The 22,893-nt window shown below is 31.4% G+C and overlaps 1 protein-coding gene and 1 long non-coding RNA gene across 5 annotated transcripts in view; one reads left to right on the top strand and one right to left on the bottom strand.

The window, feature by feature from the left end:
* Positions 1–22,893, bottom strand: part of LOC143062923 (uncharacterized) — an 81,244-nt gene that overhangs the window by 43,603 nt on the left and 14,748 nt on the right. For 3 of the 4 annotated variants that reach the window (XM_076234749.1, XM_076234748.1, XM_076234747.1), the window contains exons 3-9: positions 15,179–15,307; positions 10,689–10,784; positions 6,591–6,707; positions 3,461–3,603; positions 2,806–3,019; positions 1,683–1,860; positions 522–654 (exon numbers count right to left, since the gene is read on the bottom strand). In XM_076234749.1, the coding sequence (XP_076090864.1) occupies positions 522–654; positions 1,683–1,860; positions 2,806–3,019; positions 3,461–3,603; positions 6,591–6,707; positions 10,689–10,784; positions 15,179–15,307 (1,010 nt within the window). Of the gene's footprint in view, positions 1–521; positions 655–1,682; positions 1,861–2,805; positions 3,020–3,460; positions 3,604–6,590; positions 6,708–10,688; positions 10,785–15,178; positions 15,308–18,753; positions 19,725–22,893 lie in introns of those variants that run through there. The other variant, XM_076234750.1, reaches the window with a different exon arrangement.
* LOC143062925 (uncharacterized) lies at positions 18,043–21,566 on the top strand. Its single transcript, XR_012974890.1, has 2 exons — positions 18,043–18,118; positions 20,749–21,566. It is a non-coding gene; the product is annotated as an uncharacterized LOC143062925 (long non-coding RNA).

Below are 22,893 nucleotides of genomic sequence, written 5' to 3'. Positions count from 1 at the left end.
ATTCCAATATTCTGTCGTATTTTTCAAAAAATTCAGCTAAAAATTAGCTATATCTTGTAGTTTCATGGTTTTAGCATAAAGTATGTAGTTATAAGAACAGAAAGCTTCTTTTGGTAATTTTAATGGGTTGTAACTGTTGATCATGCAAACAGTTTTAATATGAAGTGCAAATGTGAATTCTTGTATAGATTGTCAGGAAATAACAGTCAATTACGCAATTCACACATCGTTGTCAATATAATCAAATTTGATGCGACTGTCATACAAGTAAGAGGTTTAGCTAGCTATAAAACCAGATTCATTCCACCATTTTCTACATAAGAAAATGCCTGTACCATGTCAGGAACATGACAGTTGTTATCCATTAGTTTGATGTGTTTGAGCTTTTGATTTTGTAATTTGTTAAGGACTTTTCTTTTTGAATTTTCCTTGGAGTTCAGTATTTTTGTGATTTTACTTTTTAGTCCGTAATCTCCCCTCATAAAATCTATATTTTAATAATTGCTACATGCATAACTAACCAAATCATGGCAAGTGGCTCCATTCTGGCATGGCTGATTGTTGGTTACACATTCATCTATGTTTGTCTGACAGTTCCTATCAGTATACCCAGCTAAACAAGCACACTCATAGTTGTTCTCCAAATCTTTGCATCTACAAAAATATGAGATGATAACTAGAAATTGTTCCTGCTATCAAGAAATTTATAACCTAGTTTGACACAATATCAGACCTGCCAATTTTTACTATTTATATGGGTGCCCAATGAGCTGTCAACTCAAAACAGGAATCCATTGAGTTAAAAGGGTATTTGAGCACATACATACTCATTTAAACAATATAGTATTAGATTAAAAAAAAAATTACAATATGAGGAGCATAAGGTTCTCTTGTGCATTAAACCCCCTATGGAGATTTTAAAAATTTGGCAGGTATGCAAAATTATTCTTTTAGACACATTTTTTTTTCAATGATCAACTCCATAAAGGTTAATCATCTATATCTTTAGAAAGCTAAGAATTTAGAAAATCTATAGTCTCAATTGATAAATTCAATAACAGATAGTCAAGATGTTTTTATGAAGTACTATATATCAGTGGTTAATCAATATTATTGATGGATAAAACCTTAAGCAACCTCAAAAAGCCCCAAAGTTCTCAAATGAATGCTATTTGATATATTCAAATAATCATACTAAAAGAGTTCAACCCTCACAATATTTCACAGGAAGTCCTTACACTCTTAAAATATTTCTTATAATCAGCCCCTTTCAGATAGGCATTAGAAACCTTTGTTGGTTCACGTCTTTCATACAAAAATTTGAATTATGAATCTATAAGCCATTATTTTTTGTTTGAATTATTTTTCATTTGTTCATGTCAGGGTCTTTTACAGCTGACTATACAGCACAAGTTTTTCTTATTGTTGAAGGCTGTAAGGTGACCTCTAATTGTTTTTATATTTGTCATTTGAACTCTGGTGGACAGTTTTCTCATTAGCAATCATACCACATCTCTTGGTTTTTTTTACTTATCAATATTGTTTCAGGTGTGGATTCAAGGGGGGGTGGTCTGGGGGTTAGAACTTAGAAACCAACCCCTTTTTCTTGGACGATCAACCCCCCTTTTTAAAACGGTTGGATCCGCCCCTGTGTTTTATACAGTGTTGAGAGTAATACATACTCTGCCTGATTCTGACAAGGGTTAGGAGCACATTCATTAATATCAAACTGGCACTGTTGTCCAGTATAGCCAGCAGGACACACACAAGTATATGCATTTTCTAAGTTTTGACAAGTTCCTCCATTTCTGCATGGGTCTGTTGTGCATTCATCGATATCTGTACAGCTTCCTGGTGCGCCTATAAAGATAAAGATTGGTTTGCTGGATTTTTTTTTTTTATTCAGCGAAATATATTTTAAGGAAAACAAAACATAAAATAAATGAGGTTGTGTCCAAAGCCCCAGACATATAACATTATAAAGGGACATAACTCAAGAACTGTAAAAGTGATGCTACCGAAATTTGCATTATAACTGAGTTTTGTGGTAATAACAATTGTGTATATGTTTCTAAACATTTAGTTGAAGCAAACTTAAGTTAGAGAACTGAAAGAAAAAATTCATCAATTTTTCCATTTGTAAAGGGGCATAAGTCTAGAACAATAAAAGTCACACCATCAAAACTCAATCTTGATCTGTGTTTTGTGGTAATGAGCATTGTGCATAAGTCTCAGTGTATAAATAATGTGTCACCTTTAACTATGTCTCAAATGTTATATTTCTTTTTCAATGGTAATTTACCATAACATTTACCTCAAAAAGCAAAATATTTCTCATGACACATTTCCACAGTAGTGTATTTCATCAACTGAATTGTTAAAATAATAAGATAATATTTCATACTGTAATATAAAAGTTATTTCAGGCTTTCATTTACATAAAAATAATTGTATTTGAATATTTCATTAGATGGTTTATCCATTTAATTTAACATGTCCCACTCCATGCATTGCCTCATTTGGGCTCTCCCCCCCTTTTTTTTTGCCAAGATTATACATCCTCATCTGCTAAGCTACGAATTACTTCCAATATGTGAAAAACTTGTATGATCTATAGGTTATATCAGTAATGCTGAAGCCAAAGAGCAATGATTTTTCTCAAGAAAGAAGTCAAGGGTGATAGGTACAATTCTAATTTGGGGAAATACTTATCATAAATTTGATTAATCATGTAAATAAATCTAATGTCTTGTTCACATCATACTTATATTCTACTCCTTTAGTTTCATCAAATACATGTCTTACCGGTAAAACCTGGTTTACATTCACAACTATGTTGATTAATACTATCTACACATATTGTATTATTTCCTGGACATATGATATCTTTACAATCGTCTGTATTGTTTTTGCAGTCCGGACCTTCAAATCCAGTTACACAAACACACGTGTATGAAGCTGTACCATCACGGCAAGTGGCACCATTGAAACAAGGAGAAGAACTGCATTCATTTACATTCTACAAACATATTAAATTAGCTCATTATTTATATGACCCTTGTCATTATTTTATAAGAGTATACATTCTTATATATCCTCCTGTCCCATGAAATCACATATTATTACCTATAGATAATACATTCTTATTTCTATGAAATCCGTCAGTTTCCAAATGTCAGTCACCATTTAGAATCTTGCTTTTACTAAATATATGACATATTTTCAGCTTATTTTAGCATACAAAAATACTATCTTCTTTCAATCTGCCCAATGAGAATCAAAAGTTTTACTTTAACAGGAAAGTGTAAAAATTTGTACTTTAAGAATAAAAAATACTGCAGACAACCTAATATTTTATAATATAAATACGGAACATGGAAGCTTTTCGATTTCCTAGTACTGCATTTATTTACTTTCCATTACATGCTACAAATACCAGTTCAATAATAGATAAGCTTACATTTTGGCACTGTAGTCCTTCATACCCAGTAGGGCATTGGCAAGTAAAGGAGCCTTGATTATCAAAACATGTTCCAGGACCACAAACTGATGTCCCAGACTGACATTCATCTATATTTGTTTCACAGGTCTGTCCTGTATAACCTGAAAACATATTATACATATTAAACTCAGTAACACACAGTCTTAGATTATCTAAATCAAAAATAACCTGCATAATAATGTTCAATACAATATGATTTCATATGAACATAAGAGCAACATACAAAGTCCAATTTTTTACATGCTTTCTTTAACCCTTTCCTCATAATGAAGCCTTTTGACGCCACCCCCTTTACTCCATAATGACGCCTTTGTCGCCTGTGTATTGCCTCAGTTGAAAAGTCTTACCTACGAAAAAACTTTATCAGACTTAATAAAATTTGTATCTAATATAAAAAGGATATTCATGAGAAGATCTGACTGGAATTTCAATGATGAAATATTCGTTTTCGCAATGCATTAATACTTTAAACCTGATGATTTTTATTTATTGAAAAAATCCTATGTGAATCAAGTATGTAAAAAAATAAATCCATGGAGGAAAGGGCATTAACGTATACTTCAGGAACTACCAGCATTTGATCTTATACTCATTGGCAAAGAAGCAGCAAATACCAAATATGATGTCATTTATTTAAATTTGAACCCACAACCTGAGTGGCCTTCACTGACACTGAGCATACTACCACAATTACAAAATGCACTGTTAAGTGGTTTATTTTTTTCTGAGTTTAATTTTTGTAACTGCAAGGGCCAAACTTGTTTGCATGCAAGGTTTTAATTGTTGCTTTTTATGCTATAGGGTATTTTTGCAACTTTATCTTAATCATAAACTAAGTGAAAATAAACCTCTTTTGAAAATAATAATTTAAATGCTCTTTGTTCCAATACTTCACAGGTTTAGCTAATTGTTTAGTTTCATTTATCTTTATTGGAGAGGTCCTCTTTGTTTAAGTATACATCAGGACTTCACAAAATAATGTCACATTATCCAATGTTAAAAATATCAATCTTTGAGAAAATACACCCATAATCACCCATGTTTCAAATGTTTATTTATATTAAGGTTTCCAATGATTTGATTTTATTGTAGATCTTTTATTTGTATCATGGTCTTTCCTATATTCTGGCCACAAGTTTGACAATCTACCGTTATATACATCAGATATTTTTTCACTACTAGTATATTTTTTGACATATACACTTATGAACATCATAAATAATTATGTCAGATTTATGTCATCTAAAGACTAAAAGCTATATATAATATAGCACATTAATATTAGTCTTATTATACTCTTATACCAGATTTATTTAACCAGCTGCATTTGTTTGCACCTGTCCTGAGTCAGGAACCTGTTGTTCAGTGGTTTTAGTTTGTTGATGAGGTTCATAAATTGTTTCTCGTTTCTCACTAATGACTTTTCATATAGATCAAATCGTTACTTTGACCTATAATGGTAATTACTATTGTGACTTGGATGGAGAGTTGTCTTAGACATTATTCAAAGTTTTATTGCCATATAAACTATACAGTTTGTGACATATAACAACAAAAACAAATAAAGACAATAACTAAGTAACTCAATATATATACACAAATTCAGGTAAATATTAAAGGGTCCCCTGTCCTCATTTCCATTGACTTTTTTATAAAGGATCCTAGTTTATTCACTTGTATTGGTGTTGATGGGTTAAGTATATATATAACTTTGTCATTGTCAGTGAGATTAGCAAATGAATTACTTTCTCTGTTAATGCAATTAAAATATGTTAATCTAATATTTGAATTATGAGAACAATTTATTAAGAAATGTTTCTCATCATCTAGTACTTTGCATTTTTGCAAAGTCTCTCTTTGCGAGGAATTTTAAAATGCCTTCCTTTTTCAATTAATAATGAATTGTCACTGATTCTAAGTTTTGTAATTAATTTTCTAAATTCAAAGTTTGGGTTAGAGAGGTAAGGTTTGATCAATAGATTTGGCTCAAGTCCTTTATAAAAATTTAATTTACTTTTATCATCAATAGATTTCAACTTATCCATCAACAGGTTGTTGTAATATGAGTTTATTTGGGGTTTAATATAGCTTTTAATATTTTTTAATTGTTTTAAATTATTACAGGTTTTTAGTCTATATCTATATCAATGTTAGATTCAGAAAGAATATCTTTTGCAAAAGTGAACCATGAATAGGAGCCACTAGAATCCAAAGTTTTACTCATACCACATCTTCTTATATCTAATCAATCAAAACAAATGTGGTATTATAAGCTTTAAAGCAATTACTTTTGTCAAATAAACAAATAAGTTCAATCAAACATGAAATAGACATAATGTGCAGTCATGGAAGGGCTATCAAACATGACACAGGAAAAAAAATAGGGTTTTTTAAATTTTAAATTATTCAAATGCTGGCTCCAAGTGAGGATTATGACAGTTGTTTCACATGGGTTGATATAGTATATAACATTTGAGGGTTGATATAGTATATAACATTTGATTTATATGTCAGTTTTCATAGACTCCCCCCTTTTTTTAATTTTCATTAGAGTATGGTATTCTTGTTAATACATATTTGTCAGATGAACTCAATGTACTAACATCACACGAATATCAAGTTGACCTGACAGTATATTCAACTATCTGACACATCCCTGACATATTACAATATTAATTTTGATCATGTGACCTCTCACGCTAAAAATAATTATATATGTTGTTCCTCCCTCGCATTTACTGACCGGCTATAGTATATTTGACATGCTGACCCTTAAACATTATAATGATGTGTCCAAAAAAAAAAGGTTCAAGAAAAGGTGCTTCTTCTCATTTAAGAAGACGCCAAATCCTATTTACCGTAAATTACGGTATATTGAATTATTTTAATTGTCAAATTTGTGGTAAAATTCACCAAAATTAAGTGTGTGGAAGCAGGCAGAACATTGAGAGACGGGATTGAATTATTAATTTCTGCGAGCTTAACGTCAAATAGGAATCATTTCTTACATATTCAGGATTAGAAAATTTAACCATAAAAACAATAGGTCTGAGATGTAGGTATAACAGGCTGAACAGTCAATACATACCTGTCCCTGTACAATCACAGCTATAATTATTAACTTCGTCTATACATTTGGATCCATGTTTACATGGTCCTGAGGCACACTCATTAATACTGTTTTCACAATTAATACCATTAAAACCTGCAAAAAAAATAATGTATATGTTATCTTATTTTAGTTTAATGCATATATGAAGGTTGCATCTGTTAAAATGTTTAAACCTGATGCATTTGTTTGCACTGACCTCAGATAGGAACCTGTTCTTCAGAGGTTGTTGTTTGTTCATGTGGTTCATAAGAGTTTCTCTTTTTCCTTTTTTGTAAAGATTAGGCGGTTGGTTTTCCTGTTTGAATTAATTTACACTAGTCATTTTGGGACCCTTATAGATTGTTGTTTGGTTTGAGCCAAGGCTCTGTGTTGAAGGACAAACTTTGACTTATAATTGTTTACTTTTATAAGTTGTAACTAAGATGGAGAGTTGTCTCATTGGCACTCATACCACATCTTCCTATTTCTATATAAAACAAACAAGTACCAATAAATCATCCAATCCCTTTATCAGAATGTTTCTATAAGTTTTGAGATTTGTATCATGTTCTAAATATATATATATATATATATATCTCAGTGCCTATGTAACAACATTGCAATAGATGTCAAGCTTAAGGCCACAGCTTCACAGGGCTTTCAGTATATTGGGGTACATATAGTCCAAAAATGTTGGAACTGCATTACATTGGTTCTTTTTTCATTTGCATTGAAATTAATAGTGTTCTGCTCAGTAACAAAGTGCTAATACATGCACAGTGAAGAACTTAGAATTACGTTATTGGGATAAAGTTGCACATAGACAATGCTTACGTTGGAAATAAAGTACCTTCACAAACCTTAATCTTTACTATATTCATTAATTCAGTCAAATTGTAAAATTATTATTAAAATTTTCATTTAACAAAATATCTCTTCCATAATTGTGTCATATCAAACACATTTGTGCTAAAATTAAACATAAAAAATTCATCTTTTTCATGAACATAACTTTGATTCATAACCTTAAAAATATCAATTAGAACCATTCATCAAGATTGTGTCACATGTCACAGTATTTAATCTGCTTATCTAAATATGACAAATATTAAATATTTCAATAGAATTATTTCCCTAAGGGTTATGGTAATACACGTACTATGATTGATACAAGCAGATTTTAACCTCCTTATGGCATACTTATAATGCATTGGTAATCACCTGGTATCATTTGGTAGATAGAAGGCACATAGTACAAGAGTTTCTTAGCACTAACATAAAGATCATGACTGGCATCATATAGTTCTGATCCAGTAATGTTCAAGAACACTCAAGGTTAAATAAATCAAGATAACTGAGGGATGGATGGGGTTAAAGAAACGGAAAAAAATGGACAAAAAGTGCTGAATAAAGGCCTAAAATTATAAAGAGTAGAGAAAAATTGACCAAAATATTAAATATGAGGGGGGATAGGAGGGGTCCTGATCCCGAAATCCTGGACTTAAAAAAAACGAAATCCGGAGGTCCCGAATTTAACTAAAGTAAATCCTGACGTCCCGAAATACAAAAAAAAGGATCCCGAAAGGGTCAATCCCAAAATCCTGAGCTTAAAAACACCCGATCTCGTAGTCCCGATAAAGGTCCTATCCCCCCTCAAATATTGGTGGCACAATTAGTCAAGAATTAAAGAATAAAGAAATGAAAGTCCCCTATCTAGAACCTCATAACTATTCTTAATTACTATTGAGTAGATGCATTAACATGTTTAAATTTATAAAATAAAAGTGGTTTTTTTAATAAGAAACATTTAACATCTTGGTTGTACTTTTGACTTTCCACATCTGTGAAGGACAACTTCATTCTGATTATGCATGAAACATTTGCCACTGGACATTTGGTACACATCAAGCAATCAATCAAGGACATCATTTTCCAAATAACTTTTTATTTCAACAAATTTTGAAGAATATGATCAGTAAGATCTCAAGCAATTATCATGAAGGACAGCAATATGCTGCTATGATACTTCACGTTTAGTATTTTCAAAGGTTGTAATTACCAATTGCAATAGATGGAACTCATATAAGGCTAGGTAGACGTAAATGGCACTGGAACCCTTTCAAACAATCAATATTTCAAACCTATGTCCACTATTTTTGCAATAGGATAAAGTCTAGACCTACATTACCAATGTTCAGGGAAATGACAAACTATAGTTCAAAGATAATAAAAGGTCTTTAGAAATTTATAGCGTGCAATTGCTGTTCAGTGTGAGCCAATGCTCCTTGTTGAAGACCGTACTTTGACCTATAATGGTATACTTTACAAATTGTGACTTGGATGGAGAGTCATCTCATTGCCACTCATATCACATCTTCTTATATCTAATAACACCTTTTATTATATGTGAACTACTGGGTTTGCCATTTTGTTTAGGCATACATTTTTGTTGCTGTGAAAAAAAAACACCTACTAACTCTTGTTTTTAATCCATTATTTTTAATTCATTATCACTCAACACTTTCAATATCATTCATATTTTATTTCAAAATATTTGTTTTTATAAATTTATTAATTATGAAAAATGAAGTTTCATAATATGACAGTTATTGCTGTGACGTTAACAGTGACATTTACATTGTAACACACCTAGATTACCAGAAAACTTACTCTGAATTGTAAGTAATTAAAATGTAAAGTTTATACATATACAGTAATTATCCTATAATGAAAGCTTTTAAGACACTGGAGGAATTTTCATGTGTTGTATGTTTCTTATGTACATATGTAATGTTTTCATTTTGACCTGTCAGGGCTTTACTTTTTGCAATAAAGTAACTAATTCTAATAGGGAATAATGCAGAATTGCATAAAATGCTACTTCTGCAGGTATATAGAAATAAGTGATTTTGTTAAATGCCATAAAAAAAACTATGTTTCAAAAGACAACATAAAAAATTTGTATCCTGAAAACTAATAGAATTTTGTTGGAACTGCTTGAATAATAAATTGATTTCATATTTTTGTATTTGTTTGCCTTTTTCACTAGAACCAATATTCCTTTTTCTTTCAGAAATCCATGCATGGTTCTTATATCCTGATATCCTCAATATAAGGTTGACAATTTACAAATGAAAAACACCAAATTAACTTTTATAGTTAATATTCTAATGCATTTGGCCCAAGACTTTGGTTAGCTTGCTTGCTTTGTTTGTAAATTGTGCAATTGTAATGGTGATGGTGTCCTATCATATCTAAATATAATATATGCAGGTTTAACTATGCCAATTTATATTGTTTGAAGATGTCAATCTTAATTACAAAGCTTGGGTTAATGTTTTTACAAACAAAGCAAGCATTGCCACCAAAGTTTTACTTCACAGGCATTAGGAAATTAGCTCTAATAGTGTGAAATGTTGGTCAGGGTGACTCAAAAACTTGTCATACAACACCCAGGGGATACAGCAGATGATTAATTAACGGAATATCAAAACAAGTTTTTGAAAAATTCATCTGATCTTTAAATTTAACCATTGTTGGGACTATTCTAGGATAAGGTTGCTGTTTAGGCTCTTGTTAAGCATGCCCATCCAACTTAGATTTGATCAAAGTCACTCAAGATGTGAAATGTAGATTATAGTAAGTATACTGCTAATTCGTTTATTTTTGTGGATACCAATTTTTGTTGATTGAGGAAAACAAGTATTTTCATGGATATCAAATTTCATGGTTTTGCAAAAGTCTGCATACATTTCTATAGAAAATTAATTATTCATTGAACATTTAAATTTGTGGTTTCTCTTGGTGATACTACAAAATGTACAAATTGGTATCCAATGAATAATAATGAATTCACAGCAATACACATGCTATTAAACAGCTTTGCACTGTCGATAATTTATAACAATAGTTTTCTGAGGACCTTAAACAACAAAACTTAACAAAATCATGCACTGTATAAACATAAAACATAACATTTATGTCACTGTTCTCCAGCCATAAAAGTAGGAGTGATAAATACAAAACGTCTCATACAGAACAGAAATCAGGCTAAACTTTTTATGTCAAATATTAAATTTTGTCTCCAGATCTTACCTTGTCTACATAAACATTTATAAATTCTGCTGCCATCATTTTGGTCAAGGCAAGTTCCTTCATTTAAACAGGGAGATGCTGAACAGCCATAAATACCTGAAAACACAGCAGTGATAAAACTTAATAAATATTTACAAATTTTGGCAACAAGGCAAGAAATGTCATTTGTTATTTCAGTGTCTTTTATAGCTGACTATGCGGTATGGGCTTTGCTCATTGTTTAAGGCCGTACAGACCTACAGTTGTCAATTTCTGTGTCATTGGTCTCTTGTGGAGAGTTTTCTCGTTGGCAATCATACCACATCTTCTTTTTTATATAGAAATAAATGCAATACTGTGTATTCAGTTATTTATGTGTTGACCAATTTTCGTGTTATAAGAAAAATTGTATTTTTGTTGATTTTTATACGACCGCAAAAATTTTAATTTTTCTTCGTATATTGCTATCACTTTGGCGTCGTCGTCCGAATACTTTTAGTTTTCGCACTCTAACTTTAGTAAAAAATAATAGAAATCTATGAAATTTTAACACAAGGTTTATGACCACAAAAGGAAGGTTGGGATTGATTTTGGGAGTTTTGATCCCAACATTTTAGGAATTAGGGGCCAAAAAGGGCCCAAATAAGCATTTTCTTGGTTTTCGCACAATAACTTAAGTTTAAGTAAATAGAAATCTATGAAATTTTGACACAAGGTTTATGACCACTAAAGGAAGGTTGGGATTGATTTTGGGAGTTTTGGTTCTAACAGTTTAGGAATTAGGGGCCAAAAAAGGGCCCAAATAAGCATTATTCTTGGTTTTCGCACAATAACTTTAGTTTAAGTAAATAGAAATCAATGAAATTTAAACACAAGGTTTATGACCACAAAAGGAAGGTTAGTATTGATTTTGTGAGTTAAGGTCTGAACAGTTTAGGAATTAGGGGCCAAAAAGGGGCCCAAGTAAGCATTATTCTTGGTTTTCGCACCATAACTTTAGTTTAAGTAAATAGAAATCAATGAAATTTAAACACAAGGTTTATGACCACTAAAGGAAGGTTGGGTTTGATTTTGGGAGTTTTGGTCCCAACAGTTTAGGAATAAGGGGCCCAAAGGGTCCAAAATTGAACTTTGTTTGATTTCATCAAAAATTGAATAATTGGGGTTCTTTGATATGCCGAATCTAACTGTGTATGTAGATTCTTAATTTTTGGTCCCGTTTTCAAATTGGTCTACAATAAGGTCCAAAGGATCCAAAATTAAATTTAGTTTGATTTTGACAAAAATTGAATCCTTGGGGTTCTTTGATATGCTGAATCTAAAAATGTACTTAGATTTTTGATTATTGGCCCAGTTTTTAAGTTGGTCCAAATCGGGTCCAAATTAAACTTTGTTTGATTTCATCAAAAATTAAATAATTGGGGTTCTTTGATATGCCAAATCTTACTGTGTATGTAGATTCTTAATTTTTAGTCCCGTTTTCAAATTGGTCTACATTAAAGTCCAAAGGGTCCAAAATTAAACTAAGTTTGATTTTAACAAAAATTGAATTCTTGAGCTTTTTTGATATGCTGAATCTAAACATGTACTTAGATTTTTGATTATGGGCCCAGTTTTCAAGTTGGTTCAAATCAGGATCCAAAATTATTATATTAAGTATTGTGCAATAGCAAGAAATTTTCAATTGCACAGTATTCAGCAATAGCAAGAAATCTTCAATTGCACAGTATTGTGCAATAGCAAGATATTTTCAATTGCACAGTATTGCGCAATAGCAAGAAATCTTCAATTGCACAGTATTGTGCAATAGCAAATATTTTCAATTGCACAGTATTGCACAATAGCAAGAAATATCTAATTGCACAATATTGTGCAATAGCAAGAAATTTTCAATTGATTGGAGTTATCTTTCTTTGTCCAGAATAGTAGTTGAATCAACTTAAATCATTGTTTTATACAATATACAATGTATATTCACTTTTACTACCAACTGATAAATTAAAACAATCTTTACCATTCAGTGATAACAAGCACCTTTTGTTAAACTTTAATATTTTATGATGTATTTAAATGAGTAGTTATTGTTGCAAACTACATTAGAAATTTGAATTGAGATCAGTTTTGGAAAAAGGGAAAGGGGGATGTGAAAAAAAAAATGGGGGGGGGGGGGGGGGTTTAAATTTTTCTCATTTCAGATTTCATAAATAAAAAGAAAATTTCTTCAAACATTTTTTTGAGAGGATTAATATTCAACAGCATAGTGAATTGCTCAAAGGAAAAAAAAGTATTTTAAGTTCATTAGACCACATTCATTCTGTGTCAGAAACCTATGCTGTACGTGTCAACTATTTAATCACAATCCAAATTTAGAGCTTAATCCAGCTTGAATGTTGTGTCCATACTTGCCCCAACCGTTCAGGGTTCAATCTCTGCGGTCGTATAAAGCTGCGCCCTGCGTAGCATCTGGTTGAATTTGTGGTCAATTTGCCAATTCTACCAACAAGCATATACATAATAGAGTATTTTTTAATTCATTGATCCACAAATCAACGAAAAAGTTGGTTACTATACCGATGAATAATAGTGAATCCATCTTAAATTAGAAGTAAAATCAGTTATTCAATCAATTTGGTAATCTTTAGTTACATAGTAAAATTAAACAGTGAATCCCCATCAACAGCTGTCAAAAGTGTAAGGGTAATGAAAAGAAGTTTCAAGATTGCAAGTTGCATTTTCTCAAATATTTCATGCATGTTCAGGACGAGAGGACAGCCCCGTTTGATTATATTCATTTAATAATTAATTGTTACGGTGCATATTGGAAGTGTCTGAATCAGTTCTATAGAATCCATTTCAGTAACCAGTCCTATTTTTGGAATTTATTGGTTTATATATATATGGCTAATGTCTATATGACATCAGATTTAGAAATAAATTTTATTCTATCAAAGCTGATAAGATACTACACTGTAACTTTGAAACCACAATTAAAACTTTGAACTTAGTCTGTTCTGTTGTAAAAATATTTCATTGTAACTCTGAAATAAATCAAACTGTAAAACTTCCAAATCAATACTAATTGATAAATATCTGAATAAATACAGGAAAGCATGATTAAACATTGCTATAGGACAATTATAGTTCACATGTTATTACTTGATTTTAAACTCCTACGGTTTCATTGCAGAACTAAAGTTGTTTTAATCTTCCTTTAGGAATTCCCAGGAAGGCGTTAAAGTCAGAAATATTCTGGCTGTAAGCCATCCCAGTTGATACAAAACTGTTTTGGATAATTAAACTTTTAAGCATTATGTATATATATTGTAATGTTAAATCATGCATATTTTTATACCGCAGTATATAATTATATTTTCTTTATAAAATTATAGACAAATAAAATTATGTGATTGTCTGAAAAATACCTATTAATAGTCAAATGTTTTCTTGTACTTTCTGTGTCGTTTGAATTGACTACTCGGCCCAAAGATGCCCGAAAGATTGTGTTTAATACAACTGGGCTACATATATTTACAGCTATTTAAATTGTGTTGATCTAAGACTGAGTATATTCATTTGTGATCTACAGTCACTGAGCGTTGTTTATAAGTTATCAATGCTTTTCCGTAGAGTTTTATTAGTAACATCAATAAAGAATATGGGTTATTCAAATATTTGCATCAATTGCTCCCAAATCAAAAATGGAGATTTACCCAAATTTTTTCATTTGATTAAGGACTTTCCGTTTTGTATTTTTATCGGAGTTCAGTATTTTTGTGATTTTACTTCTAACTGGTTATTCAGACAATTATCCTATTTGATATCCTGCCCCACTCCTCCCCCCCCCCCCCCCCACCCGACACCCGACATCAATTATGTCCATCTGCTTCCTGTTGGGAAGTAGATATTGTCTAGGGAGTCAACAAACTACAATCCTCATAACCAGTCAAGAAGTCAGTCAGTAAGTGTATACCAATTACTATGTAGTGTCTGTGGGAAAGGCTTTGAAGTGAGAAGCATTTCTGAACTCTTTCTTAATAATGTTTTAAAGTTTGCTGGACCTTAAAAAATGCTTTATAAATATGCATAGTGTATGGATAACAAGACCTGTTTTCATACTTGTATTAATATGCAAATCTAGAAAATAAATGTTTTAGTATGAATTTTACTACTTTTTGGTGTTATTTATCGGGTTAAGACATTCTGATGAAGGTAAATCCAAATACCACTTTGAAGTCATGAAATTTACATGTGGTGTTTGAATTTTTTAAACTATAGTCAGACCTGCTTAAGAGACCAACTGTATTAAGCAAAAACTTCAATGTAAAAAGTTAAAAGACCATCAATTTAAGGTCCCTATGTTAAGTGTATTTCTTAAAGATTGAATCTATATCAAAACTCAAAAGACCACCTGTCTTATGAGACCACTGTTTTGCTCTCCCTAGAGTGGTCTCTTAAGACAGGTTTTACTGTACAAGGTAGATTTAAACCTGATCATATATGTATGTACTTACTGAGGTCATTTTCACAGATGGTTCCATTGAACAGATGGGGACAGGTACAGTTGAAAGAGTTGGGAAGGTCATTGCAGGTCGCTCCATTTTTACAGGGGGTATTCCAGCAGTCATTTATATCTTGTGAAGCTGAAATCAAATGCAAACAACACATTAATAAAGCTACTTCATGTATAAGGCTTGGGTCATGAAAAAAACACCCAGTTTATATATTAACCATAATAACAGAAACAACAACAAAAACAAAAGTACATCATCAATTACAAACATTAAGACGTTTATTACAAACCTCATAGTGACAATATCAATAACCAGATAAGTAGGGAATAAGTCATTAAGACAGCAACCCTACTACATAAAAAATAAAAGTGATCACTTCATCAATAGACAACTAAATGTTCATATACAATTGTGATGTGTCAAGAATATCACCAAAATTAAATTTAAAGGTAGATATCTTATGTGTATGATTGCCATTAAGAAAACTGTTAAAGCAACAGAGATGCAAACCATTGCCGCCTGTCACCGTTCCCCCTTTTCTGAGATAATGGTGTACAAGTAACATAATCAGATCCTAAAAAATGTTTATCATAATTAACAAAGACTTTCAAGATAATGTCATCAACAAAACGTTTATGTACCACTGAAAAGTTTTAAGATACAACCTAAAAGACAAAACATGTACACTTCAAAGGTTCCTGATCTCACATAAGGATGTGTGTTACATTTGTAATTGTCTAATTATGACCTAATGAATGAATCCTTCATCAAAATCTTCAATGTATATGTGTTCCTTTTTTGGCCTTGTTGAATGTGCTATAACAGATCATAACAGAATATAGAATGTTAAAATTGAGAATGGAAATTGGGAATGTGTCGAAGAGACAACAACCCAACCAAATATCAGAAAACAGCCGAGCCACCAATGTGTGTTCAACAAGAAAATCGTGCACCTGGAGGTGTGCTTCACTTGGCCCCTAAACAAAATTGTGTTCTAGTTTAGTGATAATGGACATCATACTAAACTCTGAAATATATATGTTGTATTGATGTATAATGACACCATTTAGGAGAACATTAACAGCACAATTGTGATAAATATTTTGTCAAAGTACTGATAAACAGTAATAGATCAAGTCTTATAATTCTTGCTTAAAAATAAACAGAAACATTCGGTTGTAACTAACACTAAAATGGCAATTAATCATTTATACTGGTAATACACATAAAAACAGCTACCAAGATATCTTCATATAATCCAAAGCAAGGTTATCATGCCACATCTTCTTATTTTTATATTATACATTGGGTATTAACAATACAATTCAAAAAACAAATCTGTCCCATACAAAGTTTGAAATAATTGCCTGCCTTCAAACTCAAGGTTGATATAATAATCAATTCTATATAAGGAAATTGATATAATAGCATAACATTTTCAATATTTTAGATATTCCGCCCTTGCTTATAATAAATAATCAGTTTAAAGCCCAACAAGTCAAATTGTTTTATTATAAAAGGCCATCAGTGTTTTCAGAACACATCAGAAAGTTGACATTGGTCTTTCTGGCCTGGTAAAAGTTAATGAAAAATATAAGATATTCAACAAAACTTAAAGACCAAAAGACCAAATAAAAAAGGCCCATTTCAAGCATGTGTTATGCTACACTTCAGTTGTATGTGATCCTGTAGCTACAGTAATATAAATTAAATCATGCCACAAATTTCATTAATTTTTACCACAATCCAAAACAGACACTTATATGGAATGAAAAACACAAAAATTTAGTCAGGTTAACAACATTCTCTGCAAATCAAAACTGATTTGTTACAAAGAATTTAAATAAAATAATACTTTTTTTTTATGCCTGCCATTATCTAATTTTTTTTCGCATGTTAGGGGAAAACCAACATTTTTTCATGGCCTAACAAATTGGAAAGGACAGTTTTATCATGTACAATGTACATGTATTTACTACTAACTAAGGACAGACATGTTTAAAATGACTACATGTACATGTATACATAATGTACACGTCTGCATGATGGATTGTCCATTACATTCATGACACTATTTTCTATTGCAATAAGTTACATGTAACTGTATTATAGGTTGTATAACTAAAGGTGAAAAAGGTGATCACATTAGGTGCAAAAACATGTAGGAATATCAACTAGTGAAATTTAATTAAGAGCTCTACAAGTTGTTCACAGACCTTAAAATTAAGGGTATTATATAAATTGCATAAATATATCCCTGATAAAAACTTTACAATTACAACAAAGAACAATACCTTTATATTTTGATGCCTCAAAAATAGTGAGTGACTTTCAAGGAATTCAACATAAGCCACACTAAAATAATCAGGGGCTGATTTAGTGGGAGCAGTTTCCCCGACCCCCCTTTTGTTGGAAAAATTTGGTTGATTATATAAGGAATCACTGAAGTATGACAAAAGTGGCCCCCCCTCTTAGGGAGTCAGTGGATCCCCTCTTAGGGAGTCAGTGGATCCCCTCTTAGGGAGTCAGTGGATCCACCCTTATGAAAATTTCTTGATCAGCCACTGATAACCATTTTCCTTGCATATAAATTTTGAAGCAACTATTCTTCGATTAAATTGGTCCATTTTTATAAGTATTTCACATTATCAGGAAAGAGACTGATGTGTATTCTCAATATTTTACACTCTGAAAATATTCTTCATTTGAAGCATTCTGATGTTTTATCTCATCTTCTGTAGCATGGAATAGACCATTAACATTGCAAGTTTCACCAACAGACAATTATAGGTACTTTTAGTATAAAAAAAGACACGGGAATGTGTTATATCTGTACATTTATGTTATGTTTACTCTTTTCTCCACAGGAGCTGGAGTCAAAATATATTATCAACCAACCAAGTTTTACAACCAAGATTTTGTGATCTTATATGCTATTTGGTAAGTTCCAACCAACCATCAAGTATCATTTTCAAGGTTAGCAAAAAAGCAGTCAATATACTAGTTGATCATTTTTGACAGGGTAAATTGAGTGGGTACCGGTATTGAGTAAAAGTATTATTAAAATAAGTTTGGGGAATTAAATGTAACCTCATACATTTTGTATCCTTCATTACAAAAATCATGTAGTACCCTTCAGATTCTTTATTTCATACTTTTACAAAAACCATTTTGTATCTTTATTCTATACATATACATGTACTATTACAAAAAACATTTGTACCCCTACAATTTCAAATTCTTCATTTCATACCCTTACTGTGGCCTGAGATTGCTATAATAGTACAAAATGTAGCTAAGCAGCTGTGGCATTATAAAACCATTGTGTACCATCACCATGTTACATACTTCATTTCATACCCTTTCAAAAACCATTTTGGACTCATGGACAGTGACCATTTTTGACTTATGGAAGATTTTACCACTTTGGTTTCTTCAGGATTTTAACCACTACCCCCAATTTCATGGGTTAGTTCAAATTGTTCTGAAATTCATGATCAGCATTTGGGGGTTTTATCATCTGTTTAGAGATCATAAGATTCATATGTATCTTTTATAGATGAATATAGAATTACCTGTAGTCTCACACCTCACATGTACTATTACAACATGTACTATGCTTAGTTGTAGTAGTAAAATTCCATAAATTCCATTCATAATTCTTTTCAATCAATATTGATCTGCCTCAATCACACACAATTATTGATATTTATCCATAAACATTCCACATAATTTCTACAGGTATATATTCCCTAAGAGTTGAATTTTCCATTAATAAGTTCCATATAAAGACTGTTTGAATTATTTTTTTTTGTGTATTATTAATAATAAGAATCACCATACAGGATTGACACACATTTTTGTCTCACTATTCACACTCCATTGTTGTACACACACAAACAGGTAAAAATCCAGGTAAACACATGTGACAAGACATTGTTGACAAAAATTAATGAATAATGTTTCAAAAATATATCATGTAAAGTGTGAACTTTAAAACGAAAATTGACAAGTTTCTCCAAGTTTAAATCCAAATTTAATTGTTGAAATGTGCACGCAAAATTCAATAAATCTTAGACTACAGGTAGAACATCCACCTGTGTTACACTTTTATGTTTTTATCAATAATTAATTCAGTTTGCCTGACTTTTCCTTTTCTTATTAGCACAGTGTAAAGACTTTCTAGTATTAAATTAAAATTAGCAAGGCTATCAGGTAGAATTTCCAAATTATGAGTCATGTAAAATAAACATGAAATTTAATACTGTCACTTCCAAAATTGCACCTTAATCTATTAATTGCACAGGAATTCACCATGTAATTGTATAAATATAGGCACCCTAAACACAACAAAATGTCCACCTAAGTAAATTAGATCAATCCTGCAAGATTTGATTTTAGAATAAAACTTTGGGTGCAGTACTGAAATTCATATAGCTTTTTAAATCCAAAATAATCCTTTTTATCCTAATCCCATAAGGAATGCAGTGACCTTCTGTGTTCTTGATCTAATGGTCATAACCAGGTAAAAATGGACACCCCTGATTTCTGCATGAGTAGATTTAAAATGAGGACTTTTCAAAAGATGTTCCAATCTAAGACATAATAACATGCATTTTGTTATTGTGTACCACCCCAGGCTATGGTCCAAGTGATCTTAACAAACTGGTTCCAAATTCAATTCATTTAAATTTAATAGTGTAAAACAAAATTTGCCATTGAGTAGTCATTCAATATCTGATTAAATTTGGCTACATGTGAGGTATTTTCATTTAGAGAGACAACTGTATAAAAAATAATGAGATTTGAGGTATGATTACATTAAGAAATATATATCCAACAATGAAGAAAGATACAAATAATGTACTGGTATACAAATAAAGGTACTAAGATCCATACGGTAATTTCTTAGGTACTGGGCCTCATTTCACCAAAAAATTAGCACAAGTTAGATTAATGCAATTATTTTCTAAAATTGGTCACTGGTTTGCATGCAGAGGCAGATTTAGTTGGTGGGAGGACTATCAACCTGCCCCCTTATGGAGCTATATATATGATTAATACATAGACTTCATACTGTACATGTACATGTCCCACTCTTAATACTGCCTATAGTCCCACCTTCAAAATCCTAGATCCATTGTTACATATATCAAAGCCATATACCAAAGCAAACTAATGTCCAAATAAAAATTCATAAACAGCAACTTTTAGTTCAGCCCCCTTTATTGTTCCTAGAGTGTTTTAGTATATTTTTATAATTACATTTATGACTACTAGTATTCTCTCATTCACTGCAAGAAAATCCTGGAATTGGCACTCCAGCATTTAATATGTATCTAGGATATATCAAGGGGGTCTCCTTGGACAAATATAGCATATAAGATGCAGAGCTTGACGATAATATGTTTTACATTCATACAATTTACACTGCTGATAATAACTTTCCCAGTTAAGAATTACCCCAATTTCAGGACTGTATCTTAACATTGTTTCACTTGAAAGATACCTTAAAATGTACAAACTTTTGTAGAGGATTTATACAACTCTGTTTTTATTCATTTTCATAGTTTTACTGGTATTTCTCCTGCACCAGAGTAGCTACACAGATAACAACATCATTTATCTGGCCTGGTAAATATGAACATGATACCCTACAGCTGTACACAGTCATGTCATAGTGATACAGAAGACCTTTGATAACCAATACTTCAGATAATCACAGGACTGCAGTGTGTCTTAAGCTGCAAAGTTTGTTTAATTCTGACATTCACTTTGTGACACCTTGAACTACAAAACCCTGGAGAACCAGCTGACTGTTATATTTCATCTTTTTGTAAATTAAGTTAGGACAGTATTTTCTTTTACATTTCATTTCATCTTTTTGCAAATCAAGTTAGGAAATTATTTTCTATCTGTGATGATTCTTTTTCAACTGACCTGCCAGTCTGGAATTAAATTTTCTTTGAGTCTGGCATATAAAAAAATATTGAGTTATCCCCCCTTTTCACAGCTAGTATTTGCTATCAGAAACATCAGCAGTTTAATTAGAAATATCAGTCTGTGCCAAACTGTTTGTCTGACTGAAAAATAAATTTGAATTTTTCTAATACAGAATTTATATATTCTTGAAAACAAAAAATCCTAAAAATTCTGTCAGACCCAATGGTTTTTTGTCTGACATTTTGGCGGTCAGACAGAGTTTGGAATACTCTGAAATATTTCTTGATATTATTCAAATACACATTTTTCAGTTTTAGTATAAACTTTATTTCCTGTTGGTGTTTATTGAATCCATCTATTATATAAATGTCAAGCCCACATCTACCCACTTATACAAATACTAAAATAAGGTAAATATACAAAACAAAATAAAAGTTTTACTACCTGTCATTTTTGACAAATTGTTATGTGCAGACAATCAGATTATTGTTCATTTGTGACCTAAAGATACACTATTAATTGATACATATTCATCACATAACTGCATTTATATACAAACAGAAAGCTAGCTAAGCCCTCAAGCTACAAATAAGGTTGTGTTTTTTCTTTTTAATTTCTCAATTGACTAGGATTTTCAGTTTTCCTATCGAAGGTTGGTGATTTTCTCTAGGCACTCCAGCTTCCTCCTTTATTAAAAGCTGGTCATCATGAAAAGCCCAAAAGTGGTGCTTAAAAGTAGTGTTAAAACACAATCAATCAATCAATCTTTTTAATTTCAAAGATGTGCAAGGGGTGTAAGATGCTCTTATCTTATTACTATACTAAAAGTATTGAGAGAATAAAATTAGATATTGAAGAAAGCATAAAAATAGGAAAACTTCTCCTTAAAATTGCTTTAAATTTGACGTTGAAAGTCCTATTTGAAAATCTGATTTTCCTCACCAAAAGTAAGACAACTTTCATCTATCCCAACAACATTGCATATTTTAAGTAAATTGATGATTTTTTATTTTAGTGTTTCAACTCCATTTTTAAGCAACGCTTTTGGGCTTATTCGTGGCAGCTAATTTTTATTGGTGGAGGAAGCGGCAGTCCGGTGAGAAATCATCGACCTTAGATAGAAAAACTGACAATCCTTAGTCAATTAAGATTAGAGTTGAGTGCACCAGCACAAGCCGGGTTAGAACCCACAACCTCAGTGTTGTCTGGCTTTAAATGATTACAGTAGTAACTACTTAGACCTCTCTGCCACCAATGCCCCAAAGTAATTTGTTGCCATTATACCCAAGGGATAGTGCATAATATGTGGCGCAAGAAGTTGAACACATTATCATGTCAAGCAGCACACAACCAATGCTAATTCAAAGTATCTGAAAACAACCAGCAGTGCCTGAGAAATATGTGACAGAAATATTTGTTCAATGAATGACAAAATCCAGCCTGAAACTACTTAGCTTCAAGGTTGTTACATGCAAGTACCATTTAACAAAAACTCTATTGTATTTCTGTGTCTAGGCAAATTTTTTGATAAAAATAAAATGATGAATTATCAATGCTATACAATGAATACAATTGCCCCAAATGTAATGTAATAAATCACTTGCACATTGCAGGAAATTATAAAATTCATTTTCATTGAAATAACAACTGTAATATATTTCATCAAATTATAATCAATCATGACTCCTACATTTGCTTACACAGCAAACAATTATACCTGACACATGACATTACTGAAAATTAATGCAATTTGTCTCTTTTAAGGTGGTACC

Source organism: Mytilus galloprovincialis, chromosome 2, assembly GCF_965363235.1.
Source record: "Mytilus galloprovincialis chromosome 2, xbMytGall1.hap1.1, whole genome shotgun sequence".
NCBI classification, from domain to species: Eukaryota; Metazoa; Mollusca; class Bivalvia; order Mytilida; family Mytilidae; genus Mytilus; species Mytilus galloprovincialis.
Note: the sequence above shows the minus strand (reverse complement) of the source record. Positions and strands in the feature narration are given on the sequence as shown.